The sequence below is a fragment of the Hyperolius riggenbachi genome, chromosome 2 (assembly GCF_040937935.1).
Source record: "Hyperolius riggenbachi isolate aHypRig1 chromosome 2, aHypRig1.pri, whole genome shotgun sequence".
Classification (NCBI taxonomy): domain Eukaryota; kingdom Metazoa; phylum Chordata; class Amphibia; order Anura; family Hyperoliidae; genus Hyperolius; species Hyperolius riggenbachi.
This window is the reverse complement of record NC_090647.1, coordinates 807,644-831,601: the sequence shown is the minus strand read 5'-3', so window position 1 is coordinate 831,601 and position 23,958 is coordinate 807,644. Positions and strand designations below refer to the sequence as shown.

At 50.3% G+C, this 23,958-nt stretch overlaps 1 protein-coding gene across 5 annotated transcripts in view; it reads right to left on the bottom strand.

Moving 5' to 3' along the window:
• Window positions 1-23,958, bottom strand: part of LCMT2 (leucine carboxyl methyltransferase 2) — a 240,741-nt gene that overhangs the window by 165,641 nt on the left and 51,142 nt on the right. For all 5 annotated transcript variants that reach the window (XM_068266444.1, XM_068266443.1, XM_068266446.1 and 2 more), the window contains exon 7: window positions 18,742-18,931. In XM_068266444.1, the coding sequence (XP_068122545.1) occupies window positions 18,742-18,931 (190 nt within the window). The remainder of the gene's footprint in view (window positions 1-18,741; window positions 18,932-23,958) is intronic.

The following is a 23,958-nucleotide window of genomic DNA, read 5'->3' as shown; positions in this document are numbered from 1 at the left end:
ACAGATGCTGTACAGACACAAAAGATCAGTATCTGCAAAAGATCTGTTCCTGCCAAAAATCCATTCCTGCAAATTGCAATGATAGTCTATGAGATCTGCAGATCATCATACACACATGATTTAACTGACATTCATCTGCAGATCAGATCCACCAGGATGGATTTTCAGATCTGCAGATGATTGCTTGATCTGCAGATGAATGTCAGTTAAATCATGTGTGTATGATGATCTGCAGATCTCATAGACTATCATTGCAATTTGCAGGAATGGATTTTTGGCAGGAACAGATCTCTTGCAGATACTGATCTTTTGTGTCTGTACAGCATCTGTGTGTGCAGCATCTTGCAAAGATTTCTGTCTGATGGGGAGTTAAGCTCCATAGAATAGACTGTGTAGAGTATGGCTCTCATACTACATGAAGGGTGGTAAGATTGGTCTGTGATCTTTCATTTCCCAAAGACTATAGTCTGATGTGTGTATGAGCCTTAACTGTCACACTATGAGACATCAATCAAGCTAATTAACAATTTAACAATAGTGTAGTGATATTAATCACTGAACAGCTTATCACTGTGTACAGCCCTTGGTCCAGCAGCACTGCAGCACACACTCTAACTGTCACACTATGAGACATCAATCAAGCTAATTAACAATTTAACTATAGAGTAGTGATAGTAGTGAAGGGGTTAATCACTGAACAGCTTTAGGTGTATAACTGTGTACAGCACTTGCTAGGCCAGCAGCACTGGACCATGTCTCTCAGTGTGCATTCAGCAAGATGATCTGTCTCATCATGGCAGCCCTCCTTATTATACAGGGGTGGGTTGGCCAGTGTTCCTTTCTGTGATTGGGTGCTAGGGCTTAGGCTGGTAGGCCTCTGATTGGCTCAATGAGGTCAGGTGGTGCTGGCCAGGGTTCCCCTCTGTGATTGGTTGCTTGGGCTTCTGCTGGGAGACCTCCGATTGGCTCCAGGACGTCACCACCTTAATTACAGTATTTCAGATCCGGATACCCGCAGATATCCGGGTTATGCGCCCAATTATCCTCAGATAGCTATCCGGATTTGGGCCCAGCTATCTGGAATCCGATCGTATAGCACCAAAAAGTTCGGATATCCAGATTACCCGGATATCTGGAATCCGGATGAGCATGTCTGGCTGGTAAAGATGATCAGTAGCCGGTACAAGTGACCAGTAGCCGGTATAGGTAATCTCAGTATCTGGTTTAGGTGAGCAGTAGCTGGTATGGGTGATCAGTAGCTGGTAAATCCGGGTCTGGACTTCCTGGTAAAAATACTGCACCGTCCCAGTGTGAAAGTTCCCATAGACTTCCTGGTAAAAATACTGCCCCAGTGTGAAAGTCCCCATAGACTTCCTGGTACAAATACCACACCGTCCCAGTGTGAAAGTCCCCCATAGACTTCCTGGTAAAAATACCACACCGCCCCAGTGTGACAGTCTCCATAGACTTCCTGGTAAAAATACCGCACCGTCCCAGTGTGACAGTCCCCATAGACTTCCTGGTAAAAATACTGCACCGCCCCAGTGTGACAGTCCCCATAGACTTCCTGGTAAAAATACCGCACCACCCCAGTGTGACAGTCCCCATAGACTTCCTGGTAAAAATACTGCACCACCCCAGTGTGAAAGTCCCCATAGACTTCCTGGAAAAATACCGCACCACCCCAGTGTGACAGTCCCCATAGACTTCCTGGTAAAAATACTGCCCCAGTGTGAAAGTCCCCATAGAATTCCTGGCAAAAATACTGCCCCAGTGTGAAAGTCCCCATAGAATTCCTGGCAAAAATACTGCCCCAGTGTGAAAGTCCCCATAGACTTACTGGTAAAAATACCGCACCGCCCCAGTGTGACAGTCCCCATAGACTTCCTGGTAAAAATACTGCACCGCCCCAGTGTGAAAGGCTACTGAGAGTATGGAGTGAAGCCAGGAAAGCAAGAGTTGCTCTCGGGAATGTCTGTGTGTAGTTAACCTCGCCTACCCACAATATACTAGAGAAATAACTACACACTTGGATATAGTAAAAAGCATGGGAGTCTAAAGTCTTATATTCAGCTTTCATCTCGCCAAAAGATTAAAGAAAGATCATTAGACAGGATCCCCTGTAAGGTACAGCTCTCACATCCTGCATGTTTGGAGAGATAGGGAGGGACAGAAGGCACGGCTCTCACTTCCTGCATGTTTGGAGAAATAAGGAAGGGACAGAAGGCACAGCTCTCACCTCCTGCATGTTTGGAGAGATAGGAAGGGACAGAAGGCACAGCTCTCACCTCCTGCATCTTTGGATATGGGGAGGGACAGAAGGCACAGCTCTCACCTCCTGCGTGTTTGGATATGGGGAGGAACAGAAGGCACAGTTCTCACCTCCTGCATGTTTGCAGGGATGGGAAGGGACAGAAGGCACAGCTCTCACCTCCTGCATGTTTGGATATGGGGGGGGGGGGGGGACAGAAGGCACAGCTCTCACCTCCTGCATGTTTGGAGGGATGGGAAGGGACAGAAGACACAGCTATCACCCCCTGCATGTTTGGAGGGATGGGAAGGGACAGAAGGCACGGCTCTCACCTCCTGCATGTTTGGAGAAATAGAGAGGGACAGAAGGCACAGCTCTCACCTCCTGCATGTTTGGAGGGATGGGAAGGGACAGAAGGCACGGCTCTCACCTCCTGCATGTTTGGAGAGATAGGAAGGGACAGAAGGCACAGCTCTCACCGCCTGCGTGTTTGGATATGGGGAGGAACAGAAGGCACAGTTCTCACCTCCTGCATGTTTGCAGGGATGGGAAGGGACAGAAGGCACAGCTCTCACCTCCTGCATGTTTGGATATGGGGAGGGACAGAAGGCACAGCTCTCACCTCCTGCATGTTTGGATATGGGGGGGGGGGAACAGAAGGCACAGCTCTCACCTCCTTCATGTTTGGAGGGATGAGAAGGGACAGAAGACACAGCTCTCACCCCCTGCATGTTTGGAGGGATGGGAAGGGACAGAAGGCACGGCTCTCACCTCCTGCATGTTTGGAGGGATGGGAAGGGACAGAAGGCACAGCTCTCAGCTCCTGCATGTTTGGAGAAATAGAGAGGGACAGAAGGCACGGCTCTCACCTCCTGCATGTTTGGAGGGATGGGAAGGGACAGAAGGCACAGCTCTCACCTCCTGCATGTTTGGAGGGATGAGAAGGGACAGAAGGCACAGCTCTCAGCTCCTGCATGTTTGGAGAAATAGAGAGGGACAGAAGGCACGGCTCTCACCTCCTGCATGTTTGGAGGGATGGGAAGGGACAGAAGGCACAGCTCTCACCTCCTGCATGTTTGGAGGGATGGGAAGGGACAGAAGGCACAGCTCTCAGCTCCTGCATGTTTGGAGGCAGTGGCGTAGCTAGAAACCTCTGGGCCCCGATGCGGAATCTGGATGTGGGGCCCCCCCTCCCGGCAGCAACAGCCCCCCCCCCCTCGCAACACCCGAAGCACACACATATCCAAATCCCCATAGCTGTGCATGGCATGGCTATATCAATTCCGCTTTCCAGCAGCATGGCTGCCACGTTCAATTTGCAAACATACGCAGCACCCAGAGGAAATAGGGCAATTAGTAGCAAGATGCCAGTCTGAAGGAAAATAATCGTTGTGTGAGCAGCATTCACCCGATAATAATTATGTGCGCAGCATTCACCAGAAAATAATAGTTATGTGCGCAGCATTCACCAGAAAATAATCGCAATGTGGGAGCATTCACCAGGAAATAATCGCAATGTGGGAGCATTCACCAGAAAATAATAATTATGTGCGCAGCATTCACCAGAAAATAATAGTTATGTGCGCAGCATTCACCAGAAAATAATCGCAATGTGGGAGCATTCACCAGAAAATAATCGCAATATGGGGAGCAGTCACCAGAAAATAATCGTTATGTGCGCAGCATTCACCAGAAAATAAACGCAATGTGGGGGCATTCACCAGAAAATAATCGTTATGTGCGCAGCATTCACCAGAAAATAATCGCAATATGGGGAGCAGTCACCAGAAAATAATCGTTATGTGCGCAGCATTCACCAGAAAATAAACGCAATGTGGGGGCATTCACCAGAAAATAATCGTTATGTGCGCAGCATTCACCAGAAAATAAACGCAATGTGGGGGCATTCACCAGAAAATAAACGCAATGTGGGAGCATTCACCAGAAAATAAACACAATGTGGGAGCTTTCACCAGAAAATAAACGCAATGTGGGGACAGTCACCAGAAAATAAACGCAATGTGGGGGCACTCACCAGAAAATAATCGTTATGTGGGGACAGTCACCAGAAAATAATCGTTATGTGGGGACAGTCACCAGAAAATAATCGCTATGTGGGGGCAGTCACCAGAAAATAATCGCTATGTGGGGACAGTCACCAGAAAATAATCGTTATGTGGGGGCAGTCACCAGAAAATAATCGCTATGTGGGGAGCAGTCACCAGAAAATAATCGCTATGTGGGGGCAGTCACCAGAAAATAATCGTTATGTGGGGACAGTCACCAGAAAATAATCGTTATGTGGGGGCAGTCACCAGAAAATAATCGTTATGTGGGGGCAGTAACCAGAAAATAATCGTTATGTGGGGGCAGTCACCAGAAAATAATCGTTATGTGGGGGCAGTAACCAGAAAATAATCGTTATGTGGGGACAGTCACCAGAAAATAATCGTTATGTGGGGGCAGTAACCAGAAAATAATCGTTATGTGGGGGCAGTAAACAGAAAATAATCGTTATGTGGGGGCAGTAACCAGAATATAATCGTTATGTGGGGGCAGTCTCCAGAAAATAATCGTTGTGGGGGCAGTCACCAGAAAATAATTGTTATGTGGGGGCAGTCACCAGAAAATAATTGTTATGTGGGGGCAGTCACCAGAAAATAATCGCTATGTGGGGAGCAGTCACCAGAAAATAATCGTTATGTGGGGGCAGTCTCCAGAAAATAATCGTTGTGGGGGCAGTCACCAGAAAATAATTGTTATGTGGGGGCAGTCACCAGAAAATAATTGTTATGTGGGGGCAGTCACCAGAAAATAATCGTTATGTGGGGGCAGTCACCAGAAAATAATTATGTGGGGAGCAGTCACCAGAAAATAAACCTGTACAAATAAAAAAAATTCACTCACCTGGCCAGCCTCTGATGTGAGCTTCTCGAAGTGCAACCAGCCTCCCTCCTGCAGCTCCTCCAGTGACGATCCTGCAGCGGAGCAGCCAGTTTCTCCCTCGCTGACAGGCAGAGTGCAGGGCTACGGCAAGATGGCGCCCGAAGCCCTGTAATGGAGACACAAATAGTCTCCAGTGCAGAGCTTCGGCAGCCATCTTGCCGTAGCCCTGCTCTGCCTCCGGGAGAAACTGGCTGCTCCGCTGCAGCATCCTGCTCTGCCTCCGGGAGCCAGATTTCAACACCTGGGGGTCCAGGCCCCTCCCTTGCCTCTTTAGGATGCGGGCCCGGTCGCCACAGCAACCCCTGCGACCGCGGGCCCTATGCCCATGTTTGAAAGGGATGGGGAGGGACAGAAGGCACAGCTCTCACCCCCTGCATGTTTGGAGGGATGGGGAGGGACAGAAGGCACAGCTCTCACCCCCTGCATGTTTGGAGGGATGGGAGGGACAGAAGGTACAGCTCTCACCCCCTGCATGTTTGGAGGAATAGGGAGGGACAGAAGGCACAGCTCTCACCGCCTGCATGTTTGGTGGGATAGGGAGGGACAGAAGGCACAGCTCAAACCGCCTGCATGTTTGGATATGGGGAGGGACAGAAGGCACAGCTCTCGCCTCCTGCATGTTTGGAGGGATGGGGAGGGACAGAAGGTACAGCTCTCACCTCCTGCATGTTTGGATATAGGGAGGGACAGAAGGCACAGCTCTCACCTCCTGCATGTTTGGATATAGGGAGGGACAGAAGGCACAGCTCTCACCTCCTATATGTTTGGAGGGATGGGAAGGGACAGAAGGCACGGCTCTCACCCCCTGCATGTTTGGAGGGATGGGAAGGGACAGAAGGCACAGCTCTCAGCTCCTGCATGTTTGGAGAAATAGAGAGGGACAGAAGGCACGGCTCTCACCTCCTGCATGTTTGGAGGGATGGGAAGGGACAGAAGGCACAGCTCTCACCTCCTGCATGTTTGGAGGGATGGGAAGGGACAGAAGGCACAGCTCTCAGCTCCTGCATGTTTGGAGGCAGTGGCGTAGCTAGAAACCTCTGGGCCCCGATGCGGAATCTGGATGTGGGGCCCCCCCTCCCGGCAGCAACAGCCCCCCCCCCCCCCCTCGCAACACCCGAAGCACACACATATCCAAATCCCCACAGCTGTGCATGGCATGGCTATATCAATTCCGCTCTCCAGCAGCATGGCTGCCACGTTCAATTTGCAAACATACGCAGCACCCAGAGGAAATAGGGCAATTAGTAGCAAGATGCCAGTCTGAAGGAAAATAATCGTTGTGTGAGCAGCATTCACCCGATAATAATTATGTGCGCAGCATTCACCAGAAAATAATAGTTATGTGCGCAGCATTCACCAGAAAATAATCGCAATGTGGGAGCATTCACCAGGAAATAATCGCAATGTGGGAGCATTCACAAGAAAATAATAATTATGTGCGCAGCATTCACCAGAAAATAATAGTTATGTGCGCAGCATTCACCAGAAAATAATCGCAATGTGGGAGCATTCACCAGAAAATAATCGCAATATGGGGTGCAGTCACCAGAAAATAATCGTTATGTGCGCAGCATTCACCAGAAAATAAACGCAATGTGGGGGCATTCACCAGAAAATAATCGTTATGTGCGCAGCATTCACCAGAAAATAAACGCAATGTGGGGGCATTCACCAGAAAATAAATGCAATGTGGGAGCATTCACCAGAAAATAAACACAATGTGGGAGCTTTCACCAGAAAATAAACGCAATGTGGGGACAGTCACCAGAAAATAAACGCAATGTGGGGGCACTCACCAGAAAATAATCGTTATGTGGGGACAGTCACCAGAAAATAATCGTTATGTGGGGACAGTCACCAGAAAATAATCGCTATGTGGGGGCAGTCACCAGAAAATAATCGCTATGTGGGGACAGTCACCAGAAAATAATCGTTATGTGGGGGCAGTCACCAGAAAATAATCGCTATGTGGGGAGCAGTCACCAGAAAATAATCGCTATGTGGGGGCAGTCACCAGAAAATAATCGTTATGTGGGGACAGTCACCAGAAAATAATCGTTATGTGGGGGCAGTCACCAGAAAATAATCGTTATGTGGTGGCAGTAACCAGAAAATAATCGTTATGTGGGGGCAGTCACCAGAAAATAATCGTTATGTGGGGGCAGTAACCAGAAAATAATCGTTATGTGGGGACAGTCACCAGAAAATAATCGTTATGTGGGGGCAGTAACCAGAAAATAATCGTTATGTGGGGGCAGTAAACAGAAAATAATCGTTATGTGGGGGCAGTAACCAGAATATAATCGTTATGTGGGGGCAGTCTCCAGAAAATAATCGTTGTGGGGGCAGTCACCAGAAAATAATTGTTATGTGGGGGCAGTCACCAGAAAATAATTGTTATGTGGGGGCAGTCACCAGAAAATAATCGCTATGTGGGGAGCAGTCACCAGAAAATAATCGTTATGTGGGGGCAGTCTCCAGAAAATAATCGTTGTGGGGGCAGTCACCAGAAAATAATTGTTATGTGGGGGCAGTCACCAGAAAATAATTGTTATGTGGGGGCAGTCACCAGAAAATAATCGTTATGTGGGGGCAGTCACCAGAAAATAATTATGTGGGGAGCAGTCACCAGAAAATAAACCTGTACAAATAAAAAAAATTCACTCACCTGGCCAGCCTCTGATGTGAGCTTCTCGAAGTGCAACCAGCCTCCCTCCTGCAGCTCCTCCAGTGACGATCCTGCAGCGGAGCAGCCAGTTTCTCCCTCGCTGACAGGCAGAGTGCAGGGCTACGGCAAGATGGCGCCCGAAGCCCTGTAATGGAGACACAAATAGTCTCCAGTGCAGAGCTTCGGCAGCCATCTTGCCGTAGCCCTGCTCTGCCTCCGGGAGAAACTGGCTGCTCCGCTGCAGCATCCTGCTCTGCCTCCGGGAGCCAGATTTCAACACCTGGGGGTCCAGGCCCCTCCCTTGCCTCTTTAGGATGCGGGCCCGGTCGCCACAGCAACCCCTGCGACCGCGGGCCCTACGCCCATGTTTGAAAGGGATGGGGAGGGACAGAAGGCACAGCTCTCACCCCCTGCATGTTTGGAGGGATGGGGAGGGACAGAAGGCACAGCTCTCACCCCCTGCATGTTTGGAGGGATGGGAGGGACAGAAGGTACAGCTCTCACCCCCTGCATGTTTGGAGGAATAGGGAGGGACAGAAGGCACAGCTCTCACCGCCTGCATGTTTGGTGGGATAGGGAGGGACAGAAGGCACAGCTCAAACAGCCTGCATGTTTGGATATGGGGAGGGACAGAAGGCACAGCTCTCACCTCCTGCATGTTTGGAGGGATGGGGAGGGACAGAAGGTACAGCTCTCACCTCCTGCATGTTTGGATATAGGGAGGGACAGAAGGCACAGCTCTCACCTCCTGCATGTTTGGATATAGGGAGGGACAGAAGGCACAGCTCTCACCTCCTATATGTTTGGAGGGATGGGAAGGGACAGAAGGCACGGCTCTCACCCCCTGCATGTTTGGAGGGATGGGAAGGGACAGAAGGCACAGCTCTCAGCTCCTGCATGTTTGGAGAAATAGAGAGGGACAGAAGGCACGGCTCTCACCTCCTGCATGTTTGGAGGGATGGGAAGGGACAGAAGGCACAGCTCTCACCTCCTGCATGTTTGGAGGGATGGGAAGGGACAGAAGGCACAGCTCTCAGCTCCTGCATGTTTGGAGGCAGTGGCGTAGCTAGAAACCTCTGGGCCCCGATGCGGAATCTGGATGTGGGGCCCCCCCTCCCGGCAGCAACAGCCCCCCCCCCCTCGCAACACCCGAAGCACACACATATCCAAATCCCCACAGCTGTGCATGGCATGGCTATATCAATTCCGCTCTCCAGCAGCATGGCTGCCACGTTCAATTTGCAAACATACGCAGCACCCAGAGGAAATAGGGCAATTAGTAGCAAGATGCCAGTCTGAAGGAAAATAATCGTTGTGTGAGCAGCATTCACCCGATAATAATTATGTGCGCAGCATTCACCAGAAAATAATAGTTATGTGCGCAGCATTCACCAGAAAATAATCGCAATGTGGGAGCATTCACCAGGAAATAATCGCAATGTGGGAGCATTCACCAGAAAATAATAATTATGTGCGCAGCATTCACCAGAAAATAATAGTTATGTGCGCAGCATTCACCAGAAAATAATCGCAATGTGGGAGCATTCACCAGAAAATAATCGCAATATGGGGTGCAGTCACCAGAAAATAATCGTTATGTGCGCAGCATTCACCAGAAAATAAACGCAATGTGGGGGCATTCACCAGAAAATAATCGTTATGTGCGCAGCATTCACCAGAAAATAAACGCAATGTGGGGGCATTCACCAGAAAATAAATGCAATGTGGGAGCATTCACCAGAAAATAAACACAATGTGGGAGCTTTCACCAGAAAATAAACGCAATGTGGGGACAGTCACCAGAAAATAAACGCAATGTGGGGGCACTCACCAGAAAATAATCGTTATGTGGGGACAGTCACCAGAAAATAATCGTTATGTGGGGACAGTCACCAGAAAATAATCGCTATGTGGGGGCAGTCACCAGAAAATAATCGCTATGTGGGGACAGTCACCAGAAAATAATCGTTATGTGGGGGCAGTCACCAGAAAATAATCGCTATGTGGGGAGCAGTCACCAGAAAATAATCGCTATGTGGGGGCAGTCACCAGAAAATAATCGTTATGTGGGGACAGTCACCAGAAAATAATCGTTATGTGGGGGCAGTCACCAGAAAATAATCGTTATGTGGGGGCAGTAACCAGAAAATAATCGTTATGTGGGGGCAGTCACCAGAAAATAATCGTTATGTGGGGGCAGTAACCAGAAAATAATCGTTATGTGGGGACAGTCACCAGAAAATAATCGTTATGTGGGGGCAGTAACCAGAAAATAATCGTTATGTGGGGGCAGTAAACAGAAAATAATCGTTATGTGGGGGCAGTAACCAGAATATAATCGTTATGTGGGGGCAGTCTCCAGAAAATAATCGTTGTGGGGGCAGTCACCAGAAAATAATTGTTATGTGGGGGCAGTCACCAGAAAATAATTGTTATGTGGGGGCAGTCACCAGAAAATAATCGCTATGTGGGGAGCAGTCACCAGAAAATAATCGTTATGTGGGGGCAGTCTCCAGAAAATAATCGTTGTGGGGGCAGTCACCAGAAAATAATTGTTATGTGGGGGCAGTCACCAGAAAATAATCGTTATGTGCGCAGCATTCACCAGAAAATAAACACAATGTGGGGGCATTCACCAGAAAATAAACGCAATGTGGGAGCATTCACCAGAAAATAAACACAATGTGGGAGCTTTCACCAGAAAATAAACGCAATGTGGGGACAGTCACCAGAAAATAAACGCAATGTGGGGGCACTCACCAGAAAATAATCGTTATGTGGGGACAGTCACCAGAAAATAATCGTTATGTGGGGACAGTCACCAGAAAATAATCGCTATGTGGGGGCAGTCACCAGAAAATAATCGCTATGTGGGGACAGTCACCAGAAAATAATCGTTATGTGGGGGCAGTCACCAGAAAATAATCGCTATGTGGGGAGCAGTCACCAGAAAATAATCGCTATGTGGGGGCAGTCACCAGAAAATAATCGTTATGTGGGGGCAGTCACCAGAAAATAATCGTTATGTGGGGGCAGTAACCAGAAAATAATCGTTATGTGGGGGCAGTCACCAGAAAATAATCGTTATGTGGGGGCAGTAACCAGAAAATAATCGTTATGTGGGGACAGTCACCAGAAAATAATCGTTATGTGGGGGCAGTAACCAGAAAATAATCGTTATGTGGGGGCAGTAAACAGAAAATAATCGTTATGTGGGGGCAGTACCCAGAATATAATCGTTATGTGGGGGCAGTCTCCAGAAAATAATCGTTGTGGGGGCAGTCACCAGAAAATAATTGTTATGTGGGGGCATTTACCAGAAAATAATTGTTATGTGGGGGCAGTCACCAGAAAATAATCGTTATGTGGGGGCAGTCACCAGAAAATAATTATGTGGGGAGCAGTCACCAGAAAATAAACCTGTACAAATAAAAAAAATTCACTCACCTGGCCAGCCTCTGATGTGAGCTTCTCGAAGTGCAACCAGCCTCCCTCCTGCAGCTCCTCCAGTGACGATCCTGCAGCGGAGCAGCCAGTTTCTCCCTCGCTGACCGGCAGAGTGCAGGGCTACGGCAAGATGGCGCCCGAAGCCCTGTAATGGAGACACAAATAGTCTCCAGTGCAGAGCTTCGGCAGCCATCTTGCCGTAGCCCTGCTCTGCCTCCGGGAGAAACTGGCTGCTCCGCTGCAGCATCCTGCTCTGCCTCCGGGAGCCAGATTTCAACACCTGGGGGTCCAGGCCCCTCCCTTGCCTCTTTAGGATGCGGGCCCGGTCGCCACAGCAACCCCTGCGACCGCGGGCCCTACGCCCATGTTTGAAAGGGATGGGGAGGGACAGAAGGCACAGCTCTCACCCCCTGCATGTTTGGAGGGATGGGGAGGGACAGAAGGCACAGCTCTCACCCCCTGCATGTTTGGAGGGATGGGAGGGACAGAAGGTACAGCTCTCACCCCCTGCATGTTTGGAGGAATAGGGAGGGACAGAAGGCACAGCTCTCACCGCCTGCATGTTTGGTGGGATAGGGAGGGACAGAAGGCACAGCTCAAACCGCCTGCATGTTTGGATATGGGGAGGGACAGAAGGCACAGCTCTCACCTCCTGCATGTTTGGAGGGATGGGGAGGGACAGAAGGTACAGCTCTCACCTCCTGCATGTTTGGATATAGGGAGGGACAGAAGGCACAGCTCTCACCTCCTGCATGTTTGGATATAGGGAGGGACAGAAGGCACAGCTCTCACCTCCTACATGTTTGGAGGGATGGGGAGGGACAGAAGGCACAGCTCTCACCCCCTGCATGTTTGGAGGGATGGGGAGGGACAGAAGGCACAGCTCTCACCTCCTGCATGTTTGGAGGGATGGGGAGGGACAGAAGGCACAGCTCTCACCCCCTGCATGTTTGGAGGGATGGGAAGGGACAGAAGGTACAGCTCTCACCCCCTGCATGTTTGGAGGGATAGGGAGGGACAGAAGGCACAGCTCTCACAGCCGGCATGTTTGGAGGGATGGGGAGGGACAGAAGGCACAGCTCTCACCGCCTGCATGTTTGGATATGGGGAGGGACAGAAGGCACAGCTCTCACCTCCTGCATGTTTGGATATGGGGAGGGACAGAAGGCACAGCTCTCACCCCCTGAATGTTTGGAGGGATAGGGAGGGACAGAAGGCACAGCTCTCACCGCCTGCATGTTTGGAGGGATGGGGAGGGACAGAAGGCACAGCTCTCACCTCCTGCATGTTTGGATATAGGGAGGGACAGAAGGCACAGCTCTCACCTCCTGCATGTTTGGATATAGGGAGGGACAGAAGGCACAGCTCTCACCTCCTGCATGTCTGGAGGGATGGGGAGGGACAGAAGGCACAGCTCTCACCCCCTGCATGTTTGGAGGGATGGGGAGGGACAGAAGGCACAGCTCTCACCTCCTGCATGTTTGGAGGGATAGGGAGGGACAGAAGGCACAGCTCTCACCGCCTGCATGTTTGGAGGGATGGGGAGGGACAGAAGGCACAGCTCTCACCTCCTGCATGTTTGGATATAGGGAGGGACAGAAGGCACAGCTCTCACCTCCTGCATGTTTGGAGGGATGGGGAGGGACAGAAGGCACAGCTCTCACCGCCTGCATGTTTGGAGGGATGGGGAGGGACAGAAGGCACAGCTCTCACCCCCTGCATGTTTGGAGGGATGGGGAGGGACAGAAGGCACAGCTCTCACCTCCTGCATGTTTGGAGGGATGGGGAGGGACAGAAGGCACAGCTCTCACCCCCTGCATGTTTGGAGGGTTAGGGAGGGATAGAAGGCACAGCTCTCACCCCCTGCATGTTTGGAGGGTTAGGGAGGGACAGAAGGCACAGCTCTCACCGCCTGCATGTTTGGTGGGATAGGGAGGGATAGAAGGCACAGCTCTCACCTCCTGCATTTTTGGATATGGGTAGGGACAGAAGGCACAGCTCTTACCTCCTGCATGTTTGGATATGGGGAGGGACAGATGGCACAGCTCTCACCTCCTGCATGTTTGGATATGGGGAGAGACAGAAGGCACAGCTCTCACCTCCTGCATGTTTGGATATGGGGAGGGACAGAAGGCACAGCTCTCTCCTCCTGCACGTTTGGAGGGATGGGAAGGGACAGAAGGCACAGCTCTCAACTCAGCATGTAAGGAGGGATGGGGAGGGACAAAAGGCACAGCGCTCACCTCCTGTATGTTTGGTGGGATGGGAAGGGACAGAAGTCACAGCTCTCACCTCCTGCATGTTTAGAGGGATGGGAAGAGACAGAAGGCACAGCTCTCACCTCCTGCATGTTTGGAGGGATGGGGAGGGACAGAAGGCACAGCTCTATCCTGCTGCATGTTTGGAGGGATGGGAAGAGACAGAAGGCACAGCTCTCACCTCCTGCATGTTTGGAGGGATAGGGAGGGACAGAAGGCACAGCTCTCACCTCCTGCATGTTTGGTGGGATAGGGATGGACAGAAGGCACAGCTCTCTCCTCCTGCATGTTTGGTTATAGGGAGGGACAGAGGGCACAGCTCTCACCTACTGCATGTTTGGCTATGGGGAGGGACAGAAGGCACAGCTCTCACCTCCTGCATGTTTGGTGGGATAGAGAGGGACAGAAGGCACAGCTCTCTCCTCCTGCATGTTTGGAGGGATGGGGAGTGACAGAAGGCACAGCTCTCACCTCCTGCATGTTTGGAGGGATGGGGAGTGACAGAAGGCACAGCTCTCACCTCCTGCATGTTTGGAAGGATGGGGAGCGACAGAAGGCACAGCTCTCACCTCCTGCATGTTTGGAGGGATGGGGAGGGACAGAAGGCACAGCTCTAACCTCCTGCATGTTTGGAGGGATGGGGAGTGACAGAAGGCACAGCTCTCACCTCCTGCATGTTTGGAGGGATGAGGAGTGACAGAAGGCACAGCTCTCACCTCCTGCATGTTTGGAGGGATGAGGAGTGACAGAAGGCACAGCTCTCACCTCCTGCATGTTTGGATATAGGGAGGGACAGTAGGCACAGCTCTCACCCCCTGCATGTTTGGAGGGATGGGGAGGGACAGAAGGCACAGCTCTCACCTCCTGCATGTTTGGAGGGATGGGGGAGGGACAGAAGGCACAGCTCTCACCCCCTGCATGTTTGGAGGGATGGGGAGGGACAGAAGGTACAGCTCCCACCCCCTGCATGTTTGGAGGGATAGGGAGGGACAGAAGGCACAGCTCTCACTGCCTGAATGTTTGGTGGGATAGAGAGGGACAGAAGGCACAGCTCTCACCGCCTGCATGTTTGGATATGGGGAGGGACAGAAGGCAGAGCTCTCACCTCCTGCATGTTTGGAGGGATGGGGAGGGACAGAAGGCACAGCTCTCACCTCTAGCATGTTTGGAGGGATGGGAAGAGACAGAAGCCACAGCTCTCCCCTCCTGCATGTTTGGTGGGATGGAAAGGGACAGAAGGAACAGCTCTCACCTCCTGCATGTTTGGCTATGGGGAGGGACAGAAGGCACAGCTCTCACCTCCTGCATGTTTGGAGGGATGGGGAGGGACAGAAGGCACGGCTCTCACCTCCTGCATGTTTGGATATGGGGAGGGACAGAAGGCACAGCTCTCACCGTCTGCATGTTTGGTGGGATAGGGAGGGACAGAAGGCACAGCTCTCACCGCCTGCATGTTTGGATATGGGGAGGGACAGAAGGTACAGCTCTCACCTCCTGTATGTTTGGTGGGATGGGAAGGGACAGAAGTCACAGCTCTCACCTCCTGCATGTTTGGAGGGATGGGAAGAGACAGAAGCCACAGCTCTCCCCTCCTGCATGTTTGGTGGGATGGAAAGGGACAGAAGGAACAGCTCTCACCTCCTGCATGTTTGGCTATGGGGAGGGACAGAAGGCACAGCTCTATCCTCCTGCATGTTTGGTGGGATAGGGAGGGACAGAAGGCACAGCTCTCTCCTCCTGCATGTTTGGAGGGATGGGGAGGGACAGAAGGCACGGCTCTCACCTCCTGCATGTTTGGATATGGGGAGGGATAGAAGGTACAGCTCTCACCTCCTGCATGTTTGGATATAGGGAGGGACAGAAGGCGCAGCTCTCACCTCCTGCATGTTTGGATATAGGGAGGGACAGAAGGCACAGGTCTCACCTCCTGCATGTTTGGAGGGATGGAGAGGGACAGAAGGCACAGCTCTCACCCCCTGCATGTTTGGAGGGATGGGGAGGGACAGAAGCCACAGCTCTCACCCCCTGCCCATGTTTGGAGGGATGGGGAGGGACAGAAGGCACAGCTCTCACCCCAAGCATGTTTGGAGGGATGGGGAGGGACAGAAGGTACAGCTCTCACCCCCTGCATGTTTGGAGGGATAGGGAGAGACAGAAGGCACAGCTCTAACCACCTGCATGTTTGGATATGGGGAGGGACAGAAGGCACAGCTCTCACCTCCTGCATGTTTGGTGGGATAGGGAGGGACAGAAGGCACAGCTCAAACCGCCTGCATGTTTGGATATGGGGAGGGACAGAAGGCACAGCTCTCTCCTCCTGCATGTTTGGAGGGATGGGGAGTGACAGAAGGCACAGCTCTCACCTCCTGCATGTTTGGAGGGATGGGGAGGGACAGAAGGCACAGCTCTCACCTCCTGCATGTTTGGAGGGATGGGGAGGGACAGAAGGCACAGCTCTCACCTCCTGCATGTTTGGAGGGATGGGGAGTGACAGAAGGCACAGCTCTAACCTCCTGCATGTTTGGAGGGATGAGGAGTGACAGAAGGCACAGCTCTCACCTCTTGCATGTTTGCAGGGATAGGGAGGGACAGTAGGCACAGCTCTCATCCCCTGCATGTTTGGAGGGATGGGGAGGGACAGAAGGCACAGCTCTCACCTCCTGCATGTTTGGAGGGATGGGGGAGGGACAGAAGGCACAGCTCTCACCCCCTGCATGTTTGGAGGGATAGAGAGGGACAGAAGGCACAGCTCTCACCCCCTGCATGTTTGGATATGGGGAGGGACAGAAGGCACAGCTCTCACCTCCTGCATGTTTGGAGGGATGGGGAGGGACAGAAGGCACAGCTCTCACCTCCTGCATGTTTGGAGGGATGGGGAGGGACAGAAGGCACAGCTCTCTCCTCCTGCATGTTTGGATATAGGGAGGGACAGAAGGCACAGCTCTCACCCCCTGCCCATGTTTGGAGGGATGGGGAGGGACAGAAGGCACAGCTCTCACCCCCTTCATGTTTGGAGGGATGGGGAGGGACAGAAGGCACAGCTCTCACCTCCTGCATGTTTGGTGGGATAGGGAGGGACAGAAGGCACAGCTCAAACCGCCTGCATGTTTGGATATGGGGAGGGACAGAAGGCACAGCTCTCTCCTCCTGCATGTTTGGAGGGATGGGGAGTGACAGAAGGCACAGCTCTCACCTCCTGCATGTTTGGAGGGATGGGGAGGGACAGAAGGCACAGCTCTCACCTCCTGCATGTTTGGAGGGATGGGGAGGGACAGAAGGCACAGCTCTCACCTCCTGCATGTTTGGAGGGATGGGGAGTGACAGAAGGCACAGCTCTAACCTCCTGCATGTTTGGAGGGATGAGGAGTGACAGAAGGCACAGCTCTCACCTCTTGCATGTTTGCAGGGATAGGGAGGGACAGTAGGCACAGCTCTCACCCCCTGCATGTTTGGAGGGATGGGGAGGGACAGAGGGCACAGCTCTCACCTCCTGCATGTTTGGAGGGATGGGGGAGGGACAGAAGGCACAGCTCTCACCCCCTGCATGTTTGGAGGGATGGGGAGGGACAGAAGGTACAGCTCTCACCCCCTGCATGTTTGGAGGGATAGAGAGGGACAGAAGGCACAGCTCTCACCGCCTGCATGTTTGGATATGGGGAGGGACAGAAGGCACAGCTCTCACCTCCTGCATGTTTGGAGGGATGGGGAGGGACAGAAGGCACAGCTCTCACCTCCTGCATGTTTGGAGGGATGGGGAGGGACAGAAGGCACAGCTCTCACCTCCTGCATGTTTGGAGGGATGGGGAGGGACAGAAGGCACAGCTCTCACCTCCTGCATGTTTGGAGGGATGGGGAGTGACAGAAGGCACAGCTCTCACCTCCTGCATGTTTGGAGGGATGAGGAGTGACAGAAGGCACAGCTCTCACCTCTTGCATGTTTGCAGGGATAGGGAGGGACAGTAGGCACAGCTCTCACCCCCTGCATGTTTGGAGGGATGGGGAGGGACAGAAGGTACAGCTCTCACCCCCTGCATGTTTGGAGGGATAGAGAGGGACAGAAGGCACAGCTCTCACCTCCTGCATGTTTGGATATGGGGAGGGACAGAAGGCACAGCTCTCACCTCCTGTATATTTGGATATAGGGAGGGACACAAGGCACAGTGCTCACCTCCTGCATGTTTGGAGGGATGGGGAGGGACAGAAGGCACAGCTCTCACCTCCTGCATGTTTGGAGGGATGGGGAGGGACAGAAGGTACAGCTCTCACCCCCTGCATGTTTGGAGGGATATGGAGGGACAGAAGGCACAGCTCTCACCTCCTGCATGTTTGGATATGGGGATGGACAGAAGGCACAGCTCTCACCTCCTGCATGTTTGGATATGGGGAGGGACAGAAGGCACAGCTCTCACCTCCTGCATGCTTGGATATGGGAAGGGACAGAAGGCACAGCTCTCACCTCCTGCATGTTTGGAGGGATAGGGAGGGACAGAAGACACAGCTCTCACCTCCTGCATGTTTGGATATGGGGATGGACAGAAGGCACAGCTCTCACCTCCTGCATGTTTGGATATGGGGAGGGACAGAAGGCACAGCCCTCACCCCCTGCATGTTTGGATATGGGGAGGGACAGAAGGCACAGCTCTCACCTCCTGCATGTTTGGATATGGGGAGGGACAGAAGGCACAGCTCTCACCTCCTGCATGTTTGGATATGAGGAGGGACAGAAGGCACAGCTCTCACCTCCTGCATGCTTGGATATGGGGAGGGACAGAAAGCACTCAGCTCTCACCTCCTGCATGTTTGGATATAGGGAGGTACAGAAGGCACAGCTCTCACCTCCTGCATGTTTGGATATGGGGAGGGACAGAGGGCACAGCTCTCACCTCCTGCATGTTTGGATATAGGGAGGGACAGAAGGCACAGCTCTCACCTCCTGCATGTTTGGATATGGGGAGGGACAGAAGGCACTCAGCTCTCACCTCCTGCATGTTTGGAGAGATAGGGAGGGACAGAAGGCACAGCTCTCACCTCCTGCATGTTTGGATATAGGGAGGGACAGAAGGCACAGCTCTCACCTCCTGCATGTTTGGATATGGGGAGTGACAGAAGGCACAGCTCTCACCTCCTGCATGTTTGGATATGGGGAGGGACAGAAGGCACTCAGCTCTCACCTTTTGCAGGAAGCGCTTCACCTGCTCCTCTAGCTGCGGATACTTCACCACGGATCGTAGAGCTGAGTTCAGCGACACAAAGTGATTCATCATCACCTGACCAAATGGATCACATGGGGAGAATTGCTCATACAGCACAAAGCGGGCGTTATGGAGGCGTCGCCCTGCCCAGCCAATCACCTCTGTCGATCTATGGAAAGAAAAAATAATAATTGAAATCCGACATGCCAGCCGGACACAGGCCAAAACGCTATACTTTGGATTATTTCAGCGCTAAGACTTTACTGTATTATATTCAGACATTCTTCCTCATTCTCTCTTCTCTGCATTTCTATCCAACCATTCCGTTCAGCTGCTGACTACAGTTGTTTGGCAGTTTTAATGTATATGTTTTGTGTATACTTAATATAACGAACTATGTAATCGTTAAGAGACACTCGGCCGCATTGCTGATCTTTATAAACTGTAATAGTTGCTAGTTAGGCTGCAAATAACCATTTCCTTCCTTATAGGAATAGCTAGCTCTGAGGTCTCTCTGCCCAGCTTCAGTCTGGAGAGTGGTGGCAGCAAAATAGCGGAAAATGGTATACTTACCTACTGGTCATTTTCCTTTCCTGATGCATCTATGGCAGCGCATTGTGTAGTGGCCCCGCCCACACTACCCCATTGGATGAGGAAATATTTAAATAGTTAGAGCTGACAGAGAACACCGCTTTTGTAACTATTTAACTAATTCAATACTCAGTGGGATCCATGTGTTGCCATGGATGCATCAGGAAAGGAAAATTACCGGTAGGCAACTATACAATGTTCTGCTTTCCTTGCCTCCATGGCAGCACATTGGGATCTAACTAGAATAATATAATAATAATGATAATAATACTAATAATGGAGGGAAACCAGTTTGCAGTTTGAAGAAAAGATAACAAATGTATTTAGTTTTTGCCAAAGTAGAGGCGATACCAGCTCTCCCAAATTCCACAGAAGTGGAGGCCAAAACATTAACTTCATAATGGGGAAAAAAGTGTTTATTGAAGCCCAATTTGCCACCACTGGGAAGTGGTATAACCCCTGTATTATAATTGTTAAAATACAGGGGTTATACCACTTCCCAGCTCGCACATTTACAGCAGTCCAGCTATCGGTATAGGTCAATAGCGGTTAATTTTACATCATTTAATTTTATATTAATTTATGCAATCTATAGGTTACCTTTATTTGATCCATGTGAGGTTTTACTGTAATCACACGCAGAAAGGGGTATTATACAAGCTGGCCACAAGATGGCGATCACGTTCAGGACAACGAACATTTATAAGCATGCTTCATGTATATGACGCGGGCTTACATGATTTTTATTGAATTTTATTGCTTTGTAATGAATTTTACTGTCTGATGTTATTTTACTTCATGTTATGTATTTGGGGCAGGAATAATAAGAGGGGAAACATCACGTAAACGGACCCCTGTAACGCTACGTAAACAGGCCTCCCTCCTGCCTCAGCACCTTTAACCTTACACAGCGTGGTAAGGGATGACGTTATACGCTCTGCCACAATGGCGAGGAGAATACGTTGTGCCACCTATTTGAATATTTATATATTCAAGCCTCGATCAGGTGGAATGGGGGAAGTTGCGCCTGCGTTCCATCTGTGAACGCTGTGGGCGCAGCGGGGAGTAGCAGCACTTTAATGAATATAAATCACCAGACGTCCTGAGGCTAGCCACGCCCCTGATGAGTCACACGCATGTATCACTGAAAAGAGAAAGGACTGGCCCTGCAAAAACCGCACCACACATATGTAGTAGAAAAATACAAAAAAGCCTTTATTTGTACCATACAGTGAATAAAACCATAAAAACGAGAGCACATAAAGAATAAACTACCCTCAATGAACAATATATAGATCAATGACACACATGCATATGCGTGACTGTACAGCAGAACACACCGGATGGCTGCAAGTGAGGAGGTGAAAAAAGGCTAGAACAAAACAGTGGGACACCCTGTAGAAACAGGGTGAAAGGATAGAAATGAGGAGGGGATGGCAAACTGGATCCCCTGTTAGTGGTTCAAACAGTGAACAGAGTGCCTGCAGAGTAGCAACCCCAGGCAGCGTGTGTAACCGGGTGATGAAAACACTAGCCAGTAGACACAGGCTCCTGTCACGCACTCCCTCCTGTCCAGCACCACCGGTAAGCTTCTCCCTTTTCTGGCTCCCACATCACTCAGATTTCTGCCTCATTGGGCTTTCAGCCCTGTACACCCTTTCTTCTGCACCCAGGCAGCCCGGCTTTGCCGCTGCACATTCGTTTCTCACTGTCTACTGGCTAGTGTTTTCATCACCACGCATGTGACGAAACGCGTCGGGAGGAGCTAGCAGCTGCAGGACGATCTGGGAACAGTACAGCGGCAATTGACGGAGAACCCGGCGAGCCTATCTGGAGAGGCACAAGGGAGAGCCCATCTAAACACTCTATGCGCTGTCAACCAAATATGCTTGTGAGTACCCAACTGGAATGAAGTTTATTTTAACCTAACAGAGTTACGCTATGTGGGGCTCATTTTATCTTGAGGTGAGCAACATCTAAGGAGTCCAAAGGGAGGAGGAATCATCTAAGGAGTCTGCACTAAGGAGGAATCACCTACAGTGGAGATACGGGGAAACCGAGATCGGGCAGTCGGCCAAAGGAGGATTAGAGAGCGCGTGCTGACCAGTCTCACACGGGCTGGGTGAGTGCAGCCCCTAAGGGGCCTTCCTTCTTGATGTACTATTAAGTGAAGTGGAGCGCTATCTATACATGCGTGAGAGACTGTACATTGACAGCCCAATATGCCTGTCGAATGATTTTAATGAGCCATGACTCTATTGTCCGGGAAGAAGCAGCCTGACCTTTCCTATAACCCGCCAGAACAATGAAGAGTTTTTCAGATTTTCTGAAGTCCTCTGTTCTTTTAATGTATGCTTTTAATGTTCTTGCGACATCCAAAGAATGCAACTGTGATGTTATAACATCCTGGAACACTAGAAGGGACCACTCCTGATTAATATGGTAAGCTGAGGTGACTTTTGGTAATAAATGCTCGACTGGCTTTAACTGTATTCTATCCTGGTAAAACACTGTGTAGGGTTCTTTGTAACACAGAGAATGCAATTCAGAGACCCTTCGGAAGTGATCGCCACCAGGAAAATTGCCTTGAGGATAAGGTTCCAGATTGAACATTTTTCAACAGGTTCAAAGAGATCTCCAGATAAATGGTTTAGTACCAGAGGCAGGTCCTATTTAGGAAAAGTTGACTTTCTAGTAGGTCTAATCTTTAAAACTGCCAAAATAAATTATTTCACCAACGCATGAATTGCCCATCTTTAGTCTGTAAGTGCTGAAATAGCAGAGAATTGGACTTTCAATGTGTTGTAGCTTAATCCCTTATCCGCTCCCGTCTGTAAGAAATCCAGAACTTGTTGAGTTTCTGGATCTAAAGGATCAAAAGATCGACTAGACGCAAATTCAGAAAATCTGTCTCAAATTCTGTGATAAGTTGCGTTGGGTCATCTTTTTTTCTTGCTTGGAGCAGTGTAGTTATGACTCTATCCGAGTAACCTAGTCTCTCGAGTTTCCACCTCTCAACTTCAAGCCATCAAGTTTAGCCGCTCTGGATTGGGGTGCAAGATAGGGCCTTGAGTTAATAGATCTCTCCTGAGAGGAAGTGGGTAAGGTTCTGCCACTGACATCCATAGGAGCAAGGGGTACCACGGTCATCTTCGCCAATTAGGAATGACTGCTAGGAGAGTCACTGGTTCTGAAACTAGACGTAATAGCAACAAGTGAATCATAGGTATCGGTGGGAAGACATACGCTATCGAAAACTCCCAAGGGACTGATAGAGAATCTACATTTCGGAACGGAAATCTGGCAAAGAATCTGCTGCATTTCTTGTTGGTGTTGGACGCCATCGAGTCTATTTCCGGTTTCCCCCACCGGAAGCATATGTCCATGAACGATTTCTGGTGTAGTGACCATTCGTTGTCTAAGCTTGTTCGACTTAATAAGTCTGCTTCGATATTCTGAAGTCCTTGTATATAAATCGCTTTCAGTGCTGAAAGATGATTCTCTGCAAATTGATAGATCTGACTGGCGATTGTTACAAGTGGTAGACTGCGGGTACCCTCTTGTCTCTGAATGTATGAGACTGCTGTCTTGTTGTCTATCCTCAACAATACATTCTTCCCCTGAATGTGAGGGAGAAAAGTTTGCAAGGCACAGAGGACTGCATTCTGTTCTAGAAAGTTTGCAGGCTTGAAAGAGGTTCTGCAGTCCCAATACCCTTGTGCCGTCCAGCCGTTGCAAAGGGCTCCCCAACCTCTCATACTGGCATCAGTCATTATTATAATTGGCTGCTCCACCAGTAGAGGAACGTGTGCCTTGATGTTGCTCCTCTCCAACCACCAAACTAGGCTCTTCCTCATAGAACTGAATATTATAATTGGTTGATCTAACTTCCACCTGTTCCACTGGTTCGGCAACAAAAATTGGAAACCCCTGATATGTCAGTGGGCCCAAGGAAACATAGGTATGTTGGAGGAGAGAGTTCCCGACAGTCTGGGGCATTGTCGCGCTGTTGTCTTTGTGGAGGCCTCCATGTTTAGCACTCTCTCTTGAATGATCTGGATTTTTTGTTCCGGAAGCAATACAGAGTTGCGATGGGTCTGGAATTGGGCACCTAGGAAGATTAGGTCCTGGGTTGGCTCCAGTTGCCTTTTTTTCATATTGATCAACCATCCAAAGTTTTTCAATGTTTGTAGCAAAAATAGTCGCTTTCCTGTCGGATAGAAGTAGGTCTTCCAGGTAACGGTGAAGGCAAAGAACCTGGAGACGCAACATGGCCACTACTGACACCAAAACCTTGGAGAAGGTCCTCTGTGCTGTCGAGATCCCAAATGGGAGACAGACAAACTGGAAAGGTTCATCTGCTATCAAAAATCTCAGGTACTTCTGTAAAGGTCAACCTAAAGCATCCAGTCATTCAGGATTACTGTCTGCATGAAGGATTGTAGAGATTCCATTTTGAAGTTCTTCAGATCTATGTACTTTTTAATCTTAATCTTTAATTTACTCTTTAATCTTTTTAAATCCAGAACTGGGCATAACTTGCCTGACTCTTTCTGCACTAAGAAAAGAGGGGAATACAAGTATCTTCCTCTTTCTTGTAAAGGT